This window comes from Penicillium odoratum (assembly GCF_028828045.1).
Source record: "Penicillium odoratum strain IBT 22623 chromosome Unknown utg000004l_segment0_segment0, whole genome shotgun sequence".
Taxonomy (NCBI): domain Eukaryota; kingdom Fungi; phylum Ascomycota; class Eurotiomycetes; order Eurotiales; family Aspergillaceae; genus Penicillium; species Penicillium odoratum.
Genome location: NW_026643146.1, coordinates 2,299,057 through 2,312,648, shown reverse-complemented (window position 1 = coordinate 2,312,648; position 13,592 = coordinate 2,299,057). Strand labels below are relative to the sequence as shown.

Sequence of the window (13,592 nt, the reverse complement as noted above, 5' to 3'; positions counted from 1 at the left end):
GTTATCTACCAATACTAGACTAGTGACTTTGGGTTCTGTTCGGAAATTTGTCTGTAAAGACATGGTCTTCCAAGTCAACAGATGCAAGACTCTCCATTGCACCGCTAAGGCCTCGTTGAGAGGTCCAAGTGAAGTTCGTGAAATGAAACGAACTCGAATCGGTTCAAACAATGTTTAAGTTGATTAAGAAAAATCAGGGGTGGAGTAATCGAAATCTCCTTTTTAGTACAGAATTCGTGTCATAATTCGGGCTTGAGGGGGTTTTATGTCAGTTTTCATGTAAAGAGAAGAGAAATTAAGGGGGCTTGGCCTTACAGTTAAGAGATTCAAGTCTCTCGTACAAGTCCTTGATCACAGCAGCGCTCACATCGCTGATATCAGCCATCAGATAGGCAACCTACTTATGGTTAGCTCGTCATATTCACTGAATAGCCCATCAATCGAAAACCCACATCGCCTCTGCTGTCGGTCATTTGCTTGTCGACGTTGTGATCACCAATGACTTCGTTAACTAATTAAAAATAAGACGTTAGAGAAACATTGCTGCTGTGAGGGGGTGATTCCAAGATCGGTTATAGTTCCATACCTTTGCGCAACACACCAGGAATGTTCTTGTGAATATAGATGACCTAAAGAAGGCAATGTCAGTTTAGTCTTCCCGAGTTCATCAAAATTGATTGAACTAACCCGAGCGTGGTTTGGCTCATCCATAGTCAGAGAACGGAGAGTCACTTCAGGCAAGTTAACAGCACCGAGGGTGGTGCCCTCGTTGACGTATCGGCTCAAGGCCAGAGCCACTTCCACACCGATAGCACTCTGGGCCTCCTCGGTGCTTCCTCCAATGTGAGGGGTCAGAATCAGGTTTTTCAGGGAACGCAGATCAGTTCCCCACTCATTCAAGTCATTGTTGAAGTAGTCGCCATTTCCGGCAGGCTCATTGGGGTACACATCCAGCGCGGCACCGGCCACTCGGCCGCTGCGCATGGCATCGATGAGGGCGGGGATGTCAACAACGGTTCCACGGCTGGCATTGATCAAATAGCTGCCAGTCTTCATCTTCTCAAATTGCTTCTGACCAATCATGCCCTTGGTCTCGGGAAGTTCGGGCACATGGCAAGTAATGAAATCGGCCTCGGCCATCAGTTGGTCCAGAGTATCGACCTGGCGAGCCGTACCCAAGGACATCAGGTTAAGCACGTCGTAGAAGATGACCGACATGCCCATGGCCTCGGCCAAGACAGACAATTGGGCACCGATGTGACCATAACCAATGATACCTATGGAGATTTCGTGAGTTATTGATTCCTGCGCACTCTGAGAGATCAAAGACTTACCCAATGTCTTGCCACGAATCTCCCAGCACTTGTTGCTGACTTTGTTCCAAGTCCCGTTGTGCATCTCGTTGGAGCGGTCGCCCAGCTGTCGCGCAAGGGCAATGATCTCACCAATTACCAGCTCGGCGACACTGCGGGAGTTGCTGAACGGCGAATTGAATACGGCGATACCATGCTCAGCGGCATACTGTAGGTCGACCTGGTTGGTTCCGATACAGAAGCAGCCGATCACAATCAGGTTCTTGGCCTCCTTCAGGACGCGCTCGGTAAGCTTTGTCTTTGAGCGAATACCAATGACGTGTACATCCCTATTTCAATCCTAGTCAGCTCATCTGCAAGTAGCGTATTTTCTGGGACAACATCGAGGCAACACACCGAATCTTCTCAATGAGTTGGTCTTCCGGAAGAGAAGACTTGAGGAATTCCACCTGGTAGCCTTGCTGTTGCAGGATCTCACGGCCGGCCACGTTCACGTTCTCAAGCAGCAAAACCTTGATATCCTGGGTCGCAAAAGGCTTCAGATGCTTCGCATTGAGCACTGGGATGGTCCGGGTGAGCGCTGAGCTATGGCTAGAGGGAGAGTGGAAGGAAGCGGAGGGCGAAGTGGAGAAGTATTGAGCCTGAGCGGCCAAGTCATCCTGGCGAGGACGAATATCTCTGGCAGATGCCATGGTGGAATTGGAAAGGGAGAAGGATATCGGAAGGGAAAAAAGGTATGAGAGGAAAAAAGAAAAAGGGTTTGAAGTCCAAAGTAATGAGGCAATTAGGTCACCTTATATAAGCTCAAGTCTCCGGAATCGGATGACGATAAAAGATTAATTGAATAAAGTGGAAAAAAAGAGAAGAAAGAAAGGATTTTACTAGGGTTAGAAGACCAGGGTTTGACTCATTCTACAATATTATACATATTATATAAAACATTTATGATCTTTATAGGAGAAAAATCCTTTATATTCATGACTCATTAGACTCATGAAGGCGTGATTTCTGGGTGGAGGGGCATCGCCGGCCGCGGGGCTTTTTTTTCCTTTTTCCTCCTTATGTCCAATCAAAGAAGCTCTTTTGTGGGTCCAATTAGGTTAAAATACACGTAAAACCAGTGGAACTACGAACGAAATACATATGAAATTTATAAGAATCAAAATCAAAATCCAAAACGACTCAATCTTCAATAGTTTAATATCTAGACTTTGAGATCCTGCATCTTCTTAGCCGCCTCTTCAGTTCCCTTGGCCTGCTTAGCCTTGAGCTTCTGGGAGGTTGTGTCCTTGGGAAGTTCCTTGGTATACGGAAGGAATTCGGGGTTACCAGGAATGTACTTCCGCAAAACTTCGGGAACCTCAATACCCTATAATGGAACGAGTTAGCAAAAAGATCAAGCTTCAAGCACAGGAGGGAGAAAGGAGACGGCGGACGTACATCTTCCCGCTGGTAGTTCTCGAGAACGCAGCAGAGTGTTCGCTCAGTAGCACACAGAGTAGCATTCAGCGCGTGAACGTAGGTCTTCTTCAGGTCGGTGGCCTTCTTGACACCAAAGCGGATTTCCAGATCACGGGACTGGTAGTCAAGGCAGTTGGAGCATGAGACAAGTTCCTTGTACTCCTGCTGGAAGGGGAACCAGGCCTCCAAGTCGTACTTCTTGGCTGCTGCGTTGTTTAATGCGCCTGAGACAATAGCCATGACTTGGTATGGGAGACCGAGGGACTGATAGAACTCCTCAGAAGTGGCGATCATGTCCTCAAATGCTTGCCATGAGTCCTCCGGCTTGGTCAACACGAATTGTTCGATCTATAGAACATATGAGCCTCCAGACAGGGGTATAGCTAGATGGTTCACCTCACCTTCTCAAACTGGTGAACACGGAAAATGCCCCAAGCATCTTTACCGTGGGCACCAGCTTCTTTGCGGTAGCAGGTACTGTAGCCGGCGTACCTAGAAGAGATTGATGTCAGAACTCGCGAAGAAGGACCTCGTTTGTTGACAGCGCAGTAAGGGTGGCTCTCTTACTTGATGGGCAGGTCGCTCTCCTGCAGCCACTCGCTGCTATGAAGTGCCGACAGAGGTTGTTCAGAGGTAGCAATGAGATACTTGTCGGTGGACTTATCCTCGCTCTCAGTCACCTTGTACAATTCTTCGTCGAACTGCTCCAGTTGTGCGGTCTTAGCCATGAGCTCCTTGAGCATGAATTGCGGAGGCTGGTTGGGCTTGTAACCCTTGTTGAAGAGAAACTCCAAGCCATAGTTAACGAGGGCCAGGTTCAGGAAGAGACCGTAGCCCGTCAGACAATATCCACGGTGGCCGACAATCTTTACACCACGCTCAGGATCATACCCGTCCAGGCGAGTAAGGACCTCGTGGTGGGAGAGACAATCGGGCCGTTGCATAACAGCATTGGCGGGGGTCCAGGTCTTGATAATCTGGTTGTCATCCTGTAGTCCACCAGTACCGTTAGCTGACTTTTGCCTCACATGTGTTAATTTTACCCGGAATGCGATCTTGCCTCATTGTTGCTCACGGGGACCGAGTCGTGAACGTAGTTTCCAATCGATCGAATCTTCCGGTCCCGTTCCATTTCCTTTGCGAAAGCGGCATCCTCGGCCTCCTTTTTTCTCTTGTCGACGTCTGCCTTCTGAGCGAGCAGGTCACTCGCATCTTCCTTGTTCTATCCGATCCAACATATGAGCTATTCGTCCTAGAGTAGGAGAAAAGGTGTGGGGGTGACGAATACCTTCTTCTTCATGCCGATCTGCTTCATAAGGCCATTCAATTCGGAGCCAATTTGAGTAACCGCATATCGTGCTAATAATGAGTTAAAGGCTGTTTTCCAAGTCGATCAGCCCAGGCATACCTTTGCGGGCCTCTTCGTACAGCGCGATCACTTCGTCCACAACCTCCTCAGGGGCGTGGCGTCTGCGCTGACTCTCCTTGATCTTATTGGGGTCACCACCGCGCTCTGTGACAAAATCATTGAGGTCCAACATGGTAAAGAAGGGGTACAATCGAAAACTTGAGTCACTGGCTTTGGTGGAGGGGTAAAGGTGGGAAAAAAGTGCGCCGACGGCGGGGGGATTACTTAATCCAAACATGAGAAATCCGTCACATCAAAGTCCATATTGCAGAGATATACATACACTAGCTGTGATCAACGCACAACCTCAGGGATCTATCTAGTTGACACTTAATCAATTATAGCTCCCTCTACCTGAGTTGAGAAAGATATACTGAACTTAGTCCACGTACCAAAGGGCCGATGGGGCCCAACATTTCATTACTCTATGCAGATATCAAACACGTTTGTCCCTAGCCTTTGAACGCAATAAATAAAACCCCATAATTCAATACAACCAAAATCCCCAAGAGTCCACCAATCCAGAATGAAAATAACAAGGACAGAAAAAAAGGGGAAAAAGAACAACAAGAGCATACGGAGGGCAAGAGGGGAAGCCAATATCAAAACGTCATTGTATGTCTCCGCAGAGCTCTAGAAGATCTCAATGTTAGCTTGAAGGCGGCCTCATGGCGTTAAGGGTGGGCATACGGTCATGAGGGGAAAGGGTGAACAGATTGAGAACTTGTTCATCAGACACTGCAGCAATGAAGCAACATACCAGGGGGAATTATGCCGTAACATGAATCATATTCAGTTCACATCAAAGCACACTTATTGCCTCCGGTGGGCTGTGAGGGATTCTGAGACTTCTCGATCTCCCCAATCATCAACTCGAATGCATTGTCGACATTGAAGTCCAAGAAGGCGCTGGCTTCGGTAAATGCACAGTTGATCTCCTCGGCCAATTTGCGGCCCTCATCCAGTGTGACTTGTCGTTGCTCTGGCTTCAGGTCACTCTTATTGCCCACCACGACCAGAGGCACTTCGTCTGCTCCCTATTGCTCCAAACGCCAGCGGTCAGACATTCATCTTAGAAAAGAATAAGCAAAAATGGCGCTTCTTACCAAGTGATTCAAGATCTTGTCACGAATGGTCTTTACCATCTCAAAGGACTGCCGCGATGTCACAGAGTACGCAATGATATATCCATGGATACCGATGAAGTGCTTGGAATTTAAAATGCTGTATTCATCCTATCCAAGAGAGGTTAGCTCTAAAAAGGGTTTTTATCCGGGAGAGAAGAGGCATACCTGTCCAGCCGTATCTACGATTTCGGTGGCATAGTCCTGACCGTTGTATTTGATGATTCGACTGAAGGTATTTTCAATTGTGGGGTAGTAACTTTCCACGAAGTGATGCTCAACAAAGCGGACCGTCAGGGAGGATTTTCCTGTGACAAGCAAGGTCAGTACGCCGAAAAAATTCCCCTTGAGTTGCAATGCCGATCAAGGCTCATACCAACGGAACGACTGCCAACAATAGCAATCTTTCTCTGCTTCGGAGCCGCAGGCATCGTGTCAAAAGAGGGGTGAGAAGCAAAAAGGAAGAATTGGATAGAGTGGGGGATATGTGGAGGTCAAGAAAGAAGTCTCGGAACGATTTGATCACCGACGAGAGCTCGTGGCTAGAGTGGCAAATGCGCGGGTTGAAGCAATCGGGGGAGCTCGACCGGGTGCAAACGCTGCAAACAGGTGATTAGATACCCGATCTGGGGTATCACGTGAACCGACACAAGTATACAAGTAGCATACTCAGGAACCCAATTTTATACATATTATTAGAAACTGGGAACTTACAAGACCGGGAGAAGAAGGGTATCAATCATTAAGTCCGCTAAGATCATTCTGCCTGCACGCTAAATGATGCAAGGCAGGGGAAAGAAAAACGAAATCATCACTGCCATCATCATTCGACGGTTTGTTGGATCCGACCCATAAGTTCATGTAATCGAACATAAAACCCACTTGAATCACCTTGTACTGGCAGGGGTTGCATTTCCTGCTCAATCTTGCGGTGGTATTGCAAGAATTCCTCGACAGTTGACATGATCACCGATAGCCCCTTGGTGTGCAATGAATTCTTTACCTGTACACAAGCATTGGGATTGAGACAGAGGACCAAAAGGAGGACCGCCAGATACCCCACCGCAACGTTGTGATGGACTGCCGGGACAGAATGTGCCTAGAGGTCAATAGTTCAGCGGCCGATCAAAGTGAGAATACTGCGGTAGATCCTTACCTCAGAAGTGGAATCGACATGAGCTAAGAAGAGCTCTAACAATTGGTCGAGAAGAGATGGGCCTGTACTTCCGGTGTTGAGGAACATGATACGCGAGATTTCGCTTTGTTCGGTTAGATTAATCAGGGCCCCTAGAGCCAGAATTACCGTATCTAAAGAATTGTTGTTATTCTGAACAAGAGGATCTTTGGGCAAATTGGAAAAGTTCGTGATTGCAATCGCAGCCAGTTCACCTATCATCTCGGGTGTTGCAAAGTCATCGCAAAGACCGGGGTGGCTGTTGGTAACGTTCAAAATAACTCGGATGTAGAGACTTTGAATGGTGTGATTGGCTGGGTTCATTGAACTGTTGCCTCTTGGGGAAATTAATCCATATAGACTGGCAATGGAACTCAAAACACGACGATGATCGTCCCCAAGAGAGCCAACAGAGGTGGTGTGTGCCTCCAATATGGACAATCCTGAGATCAGATTCTGAGAAGCTTGTGACCCGACAGTAGTTGCAAATTCTCCATGGTGAGAATGGGTGGATAGCATGAGACTTAGCAATCGCTGCAAAAATGGCACAGAAAGACCAATTGAATTTTCGCCTTTCTCTTGGACGGCTGCAATGGTTGTCTTTAGACATTGCAGTGCTAGGAAACAGGGAGATAGCTTGGTCATATGAGTATCTGGAAGCAATGTCGACTGAAGCTGAGGAATGATCTGTTGAATGGATAATTGAGTTCCCTTGGATATATTCCGGCGTGGGGCACGTATCATTGTGAACAGATCATCTTGAACATCCAACATAGGAAGTGATATATCCAAAAGCTTAGGCCAAGCTGTAGTGGCGAGGGTATACGGGAGAGGTCTGCCGATGGCACAGAGGCTGTAGGCACAGAGGGCAAGTGAAGAAGAAGTCAAATCGAGATCCATGGAGAACAGATTCACCAGTCTCTTATCAAAACTGCACTCCAGAAATTGGCGTGCAAGCTTTGAGTCGAGCAACTTGCTGCAGAGTTGCACGAGTGCATTGCACCGACCCGATGAGGAGATGTGGGCATCTTCAATGTCTTCGAAGATGGACTCGATTGCACCCCGGTAACGAGCATTTCCGCCAGCTTGACGAAGTTCATGGATGCTTCGGACAGTGCCGTCATCATTGTCAGGTTCCTCAATGGTGAAAAGACGAGCTCGTGGCCCATTATTTGAGTTCAGGCGGTCGTTTTGATCCACACTAGCTACAAGGTCCACACCCGAGGGTCCGTTCTCCAACATCAGGTCATCCAAGAATGAACGCTGGCGGGCATATGTGACTTTAGAGCCACGTAGGTGGGGCGATGGTGCAGCAGTATTGTCCTGGCCATGGCTATCACATTGGCTCTTGACTGGCGTTCTTGACGGTGCAAGTTCTGATTGTCGAGTTGGGGTGAGAGGAGCCAAGAACGAAGACATGCTATCAGTCGGTATGTCTGACGGCGATCCCTCGACGGAGCGTTCCCTGGTGCCAAGTGAATCAATTAGTCTCCGACGGCCAGGAGTACGATTTCCCACCCCTGACAAGGTACATCTTGGAAAACTGGGAGACTTGAGACCCGGCTGCTCATTTGAACAGATAACTTTTTGCACCTCGGCATTATCTGGTAGCTTGTTTTCGCGTGCGGAGGTACTATCAAGCCTTCGGGTCATACCCAGGCGTTCGGTAGGAGTAGCTGCCCGGGGTTTTGGCTTCCCTGGCCCGGCATTGCCTGATTTTTCGGGGCGCCCTTGACCACCAAGTGTGCCTTTCCTTCTGTGCAGCGAAGCAGTATTAATCAGGGGGGCTGTCGGGTTCTGTTTTTTGGCAGAAATGCCGTCAGGTTTGACGTCCGTCTTAACCACCGTGGGTTGTCGTGAGCTCACAATATCCTGCTGCAAGGTGACAGACTGTCTATTCGAGTCATATCGAAGTCTTTTTCGCCTTGGCTTGTATTGCTGTTTTTCTTCGTCTGAAGATGGTATGTCGTAGATCTTGTCCTCCGAATCCCCGTCCAGCCCCAGCCCTCTGGATTGCTCTTCTTTCTTTTCGCCATGTGACAGGTGATGATTTGAGTGATGTTGGTGGTAGGTTCTGGTTTGAGTATTTTTGATGGTAGACGTATGGGGAAGCACGGTCTTCGACTGCGATTTATTATGAACAGCAGAGCCATGGGTCACCAGCCGTCGACTTCGGTGTCGCGATTCCATTCTCGCTAGACGAAGAAGCCTAGAATGGCCAGCATTCCCATCAAGTAGCGTGTAAGAAAATAAATGGACCCGTAGATGTAAGTTTGAAGGCCCTTCGGGTAGTTTCAATGGAGCTAGAGGGCGTCTGCGGGTGAACAAGAACAAGGTATGCCGCAGGCGGCCGAGTTAGGAGTATCAAAGAGCGGAGAGTAGTTACACAAAGGTGGGGTAAAATACGATGATGGAAAGACTGATCTTGGATCGGAGAATCTCCCAATGTAAATGATGGGATCGGCTAGACCGCGGAAGACGCATGTATAGCTCAGCTGAATTCTCGATTCCTGAAGTCCTGTATGTCAAGTACCGGGGCTTATTCAGCGGCACTGATAAAGACAGGTGCGGGTCATTTTTGTCCGATAGCCTACGATAAGAGAAAATCCCCTCTCCCCGCTTTTTTACTATTTAGCTCCTTGAGAAGGTCGTGTGTCCACCCCCGAGTATCCCTGACAGAGCAATCTTTACAGGTCCGTTCTTCCCTCATGGCTAGCAAGGAACCTATTCCGTCGCCCGCTCAAGGCGTTGGCCCTCTCTATCGACCAGACGGTGAGAAGCCCACAGCAACCGTCTCTAAAGAAGTCTCGTATGAGAATGTTCATGTGCTGTCCCAAACACCCCAATTGATCGCTCTACTGACGTGAGACATCCCTCTCCTCTGCTGGGAGCTTCTTTCACGTGTAGGAATATCTAACAAATTCGTAGGATGATTCGGGATAAACGGACTAGCCGGGCAGATTTCATTTTCTACTCCAACCGCATCATTCGGCTGCTGGTTGAAGAAGGTCTGAACCACTTGCCCGTAGTGGAGCAATCAGTAACCACTCCAGTCGGACGGGCCTACCTGGGGGTGAAGTTCGAGGGGAAGATATGCGGCGTGTCGATCATGAGAGCTGGAGAGGCCATGGAGCAAGGGTTACGGGATTGTTGCCGCTCTGTTCGTATCGGCAAGATTTTAATCCAGAGAGATGAAGAAACATGCATGCCGAAGCTCTTCTATGATAAGTTGCCAGCCGATATTGCAGATCGATGGGTCCTACTCCTGGATCCTATGTTTGCAACTGGTAAGTGGCAATTCCCTCTTGACAACCTGGAGGCTTTCACAGCCATACTGATACCCTACAGGAGGATCCGCGACATTGGCGGTAGAGGTCCTGAAGCAGAAAGGTGTCCCTGAGCACCGAATCTTGTTCCTCAACTTGATCGCAAGCCCTTCCGGTGTAGCGGAGTTTGCTGAGAGATTCCCCAAACTTCGGGTTGTCACAGCCTTTATCGATCAAGGACTGGATGATAAAAAGTACGAAGCTCCAGTCATTTTCGGACTCTGAGGTCATACTAATTTGTTCGCAGGTACATCATTCCTGGATTGGGAGATTTCGGTGACCGGTACTATACACTGTAGTTGCCATCTTCGCCAATCACGACATAAGGTAGTAGCCTATGGTTTGAAGCTATTCTTGGTCCATCATGTTATCCTTATAGTAGAGTACATAGTCGTCAAAAGGATGTATTAGAATACATCATACCCCGACGATAAAGGATTCTCGGCGGTTCAAGACCCCGGCCAACTCTAGCTCAGTATCTGATCTTGTCTCTATTTGGTCAGAGAAGGGAGATCATATTCGAAGAGTGAAGCAAAGATGAATTTATCACAAGGATGCGCCTAAATGTGTACAGATGAGGTCATCAAAATCAATACCGTTTCCCATGCGCCAATTCGCCCCATAACAGCAGAATCAATAGTCCTCTTCCTCGAAGCCGTCTCCTGGTGCCACGCCGGCTGGAGGGCCCTGTTTGCGAGTAGCTACCTGCGAGCTGACTGCCCCGTCATATTGGTTCGCGGTGTCCTTGGCAACCGCGTCACACGCGTCTACCCAGTCCGAATAGACATCAACGGCGGCGGAGAGGTCTGTAAGAGTGTAAGAAAGGAGTCTCGGGCTATGCGACCGGGAAAAGACAGACAATTGATACCAGTTTGGAACTTCTGGCCACAAACTTTGCAGGACAGGTCGCCGAGGCCAAGTTTCTTATCTAGCTTAACGATGACCGAATTCTCATGATTGCAAAACAGACAGGCGAAAGTGGTTGAAAGGGGTTCCCGCTATAGAGAAGATTTAGACTCAATTTGGTCTTACTTTCAATCTCTCCTTACCTTCTTGGGCCCTTGGGGTTTGGAGGAGGACTTGCGCTTGCCCTAGTAGAAGTCGATTAGTATTCTGGTAAGACTCCAAAGTCGCGACAGAGATTAAATTACCATGCTCCACGATGAGTTTCAAGAACCGGGGGGAGGGGAGGGGGGAGGGGAGACAGAAGCTTGATGTTCAAGAAATCAATGTTAATGACGGGTTAGCTCGTGCGGAGAAGGAGAGTCGCAAAGTAGCAGTGGAGCGGGCACTTCTTGGGCTGCAAAAAAGACAAAAAAAGAATATTATGTGATCAACACTAAACTAACCATTCATACTAACAAAAGTCCTGCATATACATAGGATAGTACATATAAGTGCTTCTGAACGACATTAACTATTTATCTACTAACCATCCCTCGTTCTTTAAGTCTAATAATATGTTAATTTTCACGGTTTACCCCTGCTTCTTAATCTACCTCTGACCTCTCTAGGTATGTCTAACTCTGAGTGACTGAACTGATCAACATCAGGATCATGTGAAGTGAATGCATATGAATTACATGAGTGACTCCAGTCATATATAGTCAAACCCCCATGGCTATACACCCGATGCAGTAAAACTGGCCTTCATGATATCATTAAGAAATCTACATGGAAGTACGTAAGCAGCGAATCCAACCAATCATAATTCTGCAGAGAAAATAAATTTGTCTGTGTGTCACATGAGACTGATTGAGTGGCTGAGTCAGCCACAGGTAGGGCCCGGTAAGCTCGCTTAGCCGAGTTTTTTGTGGGTTTTCGATTTCAACCCTCAGACCCGTTGCAGCGAGACTCTCGAAACTTTCTGAGCGCCGTGGTGCGATACCTTTGTCTGTCTTCCAACAACACACAGATAGACCCGACTCGCAATCATGGCTGTTGGCAAGTAAGTCTTGCTATCACCGCTTCCTCTCTATCGCTTCATTGGACATCTTGTCTCGGGAAACCTATCCACTAACTCACCTCGTCACCAGGAACAAGCGCCTTTCAAAGGGTAAGAAGGGTATCAAGAAGCGCACCGTCGACCCCTTCACCCGCAAGGATGAGTACTCCGTGAAGGTGAGCTTACTGGACATCAACATGTGTATCTTGCGAGGACTACGTTAACTGACTATCTCTCTCGTTGCCAGGCCCCCTCTACCTTCCAGACCCGCGAGTAGGATTACCCACCCCCTCTCCCACTTTTTTCACCCTTTCCAATCCTTCATTGGTAACTTAGCCTGAAAATCGTGTGCTAACGGAATCAAAAGTGTTGGCAAGACTCTTGTCAACCGCACCAGCGGTCTGAAGAACGCCAACGACTCCCTGAAGGGCCGTATCTTCGAGGTCTCCCTCGCTGACCTGCAGAACGATGAGGACCACGCTTTCCGCAAGGTCAAGCTCCGTGTGGATGAGATCCAGGGCAAGAATTGCCTGACCAACTTCCACGGTCTGGACTTCACCACCGACAAGCTGCGCTCCCTGGTCCGCAAGTGGCAGTCTCTGATTGAGGCCAACATCACCGTGAAGACCACTGACGACTACCTTATCCGCTTGTTCGCCATCGCCTTCACCAAGAGACGCCCCAACCAGATCAAGAAGACCACTTACGCCCGCTCGTCTCAAATCCGTGCCATCCGCAAGAAGATGACTGAGATCATGCAGCGTGAGGCTTCCAGCTGCACTCTGTCTCAGCTCACCCACAAGCTCATTCCTGAGGTTATTGGACGTGAGATCGAGAAGTCCACCCAGGGCATCTACCCTCTGCAGAATGTATGTTTTCTCCCTCCATCAATTGATTTTTTTTTCTGACTTTCTCTAGGTCCACATCCGCAAGGTCAAGCTGCTCAAGTCCCCCAAGTTCGACCTGGGTGCCCTCTTGGCTCTCCACGGCGAGTCCGCGACTGACGACAAGGGCCAGAAGGTGGAGCGGGAGTTCAAGGAGACTGTCCTTCAGACTGTTTAAGGGGTTTTCATTTTGAAGTGATGTCAAATACTGGTCAACCATGGCAATTATTGTCTCCCGATCAATAGGATAACAAAAAAGTTCATGACATGTATGGCAAATATACATCACTGGTGTGGAGCCTCGGATTTTACCCTGTAGCTAGTGAAACGCATAAATCAGCGGCCTGATACCCTCCCCCAGCGGGACTTAACTACCTTGCCATGGACTTTCACGTTCTATGTATCGTATATGTATCCATCATCGTATGACCCACTAATAGTGGGAACTAATCACTATTATGGGATATAGATAACTCTGGACCCCCGCTATATAGCCCTCCTATAGGGCTAAATTCAAGCTGAGGCTCTTATTGATTTTTATTAGTATTCATTCTTCAGGATAGGACATTTATACAACTTCTAGACCTGAATTTCATATCGGAATCTTGATAAAATAAACGTTACTTTAGGACATTTCTCTGCTAACATAGGAAACATAGTGGGTCAGTAATGAACTTAATCGCCAGAGAGTCCTGCGTGAGAACTTATAGCCATGAGCGCCTTTTGTGCACTTTAATAAGTTGATGTTAAATCATTCAACCGGCTCGATCCTCTCGGGTCAGCTCGTCACTCCTTTCAGCATCCCACTCTCCGCAACAGCGCTTACCGTGGCAAATGGCTGCTGCATTGCCAGGTGTCAAACCATCCATTCTCAAAACCCGTGGCCAAAAGCAACGTTCGCTTTGTTCACATAGGACTGTTGTCCTTCCCTGCACCCGAACATTTATCTCTCAGGAC

General features: G+C 48.2%; 7 protein-coding genes across 7 annotated transcripts; 2 read left to right on the top strand and 5 right to left on the bottom strand.

Annotated features, from left to right (window-relative positions):
- Nucleotides 1-222: 222 nt before the first annotated feature.
- N7520_005126 (D-3-phosphoglycerate dehydrogenase) lies at nt 223-2,005 on the bottom strand (the record flags this gene model as incomplete). The annotated part of the gene is made up of 6 exons (XM_057139060.1): nt 223-251; nt 316-397; nt 453-511; nt 587-629; nt 688-1,642; nt 1,710-2,005. 6 exons carry the CDS (start codon nt 2,003-2,005, stop codon nt 223-225), a joined length of 1,464 nt encoding a protein of 487 aa, XP_056997267.1.
- Nucleotides 2,006-2,517: 512 nt separating this feature from the next.
- N7520_005125 (serine--tRNA ligase SES1) lies at nt 2,518-4,315 on the bottom strand (the record flags this gene model as incomplete). Its single annotated transcript, XM_057139059.1, has 7 exons — nt 2,518-2,682; nt 2,754-3,122; nt 3,176-3,266; nt 3,342-3,763; nt 3,850-3,996; nt 4,063-4,133; nt 4,183-4,315. The coding sequence occupies 7 exons, from the start codon at nt 4,313-4,315 to the stop codon at nt 2,518-2,520; spliced, it is 1,398 nt and encodes a 465-aa protein (XP_056997266.1).
- A 664-nt stretch (nt 4,316-4,979) lies between these two features.
- On the bottom strand, nt 4,980-5,737 carry rhbA (Rheb family small GTPase rhbA; the record flags this gene model as incomplete). Its single annotated transcript, XM_057139058.1, has 4 exons — nt 4,980-5,219; nt 5,289-5,417; nt 5,475-5,614; nt 5,683-5,737. The coding sequence occupies 4 exons, from the start codon at nt 5,735-5,737 to the stop codon at nt 4,980-4,982; spliced, it is 564 nt and encodes a 187-aa protein (XP_056997265.1).
- A 392-nt stretch (nt 5,738-6,129) lies between these two features.
- N7520_005123 (WAPL family protein) lies at nt 6,130-8,670 on the bottom strand (the record flags this gene model as incomplete). Its single annotated transcript, XM_057139057.1, has 2 exons — nt 6,130-6,405; nt 6,463-8,670. 2 exons carry the CDS (start codon nt 8,668-8,670, stop codon nt 6,130-6,132), a joined length of 2,484 nt encoding a protein of 827 aa, XP_056997264.1.
- A 503-nt stretch (nt 8,671-9,173) lies between these two features.
- N7520_005122 (uracil phosphoribosyltransferase) lies at nt 9,174-10,105 on the top strand (the record flags this gene model as incomplete). Its single annotated transcript, XM_057139056.1, has 4 exons — nt 9,174-9,343; nt 9,409-9,767; nt 9,829-10,000; nt 10,054-10,105. Coding segments are annotated over 4 exons (753 nt in total), but the record flags the coding sequence as incomplete, so codon positions are not given.
- A 334-nt stretch (nt 10,106-10,439) lies between these two features.
- On the bottom strand, nt 10,440-10,960 carry N7520_005121 (transcription elongation factor 1 family protein; the record flags this gene model as incomplete). The annotated part of the gene is made up of 4 exons (XM_057139055.1): nt 10,440-10,612; nt 10,666-10,804; nt 10,856-10,897; nt 10,958-10,960. 4 exons carry the CDS (start codon nt 10,958-10,960, stop codon nt 10,440-10,442), a joined length of 357 nt encoding a protein of 118 aa, XP_056997262.1.
- Nucleotides 10,961-11,740: 780 nt separating this feature from the next.
- rps1 (40S ribosomal protein eS1) lies at nt 11,741-12,813 on the top strand (the record flags this gene model as incomplete). The annotated part of the gene is made up of 5 exons (XM_057139054.1): nt 11,741-11,754; nt 11,843-11,927; nt 11,999-12,024; nt 12,119-12,620; nt 12,670-12,813. 5 exons carry the CDS (start codon nt 11,741-11,743, stop codon nt 12,811-12,813), a joined length of 771 nt encoding a protein of 256 aa, XP_056997261.1.
- Nucleotides 12,814-13,592: the final 779 nt, after the last annotated feature.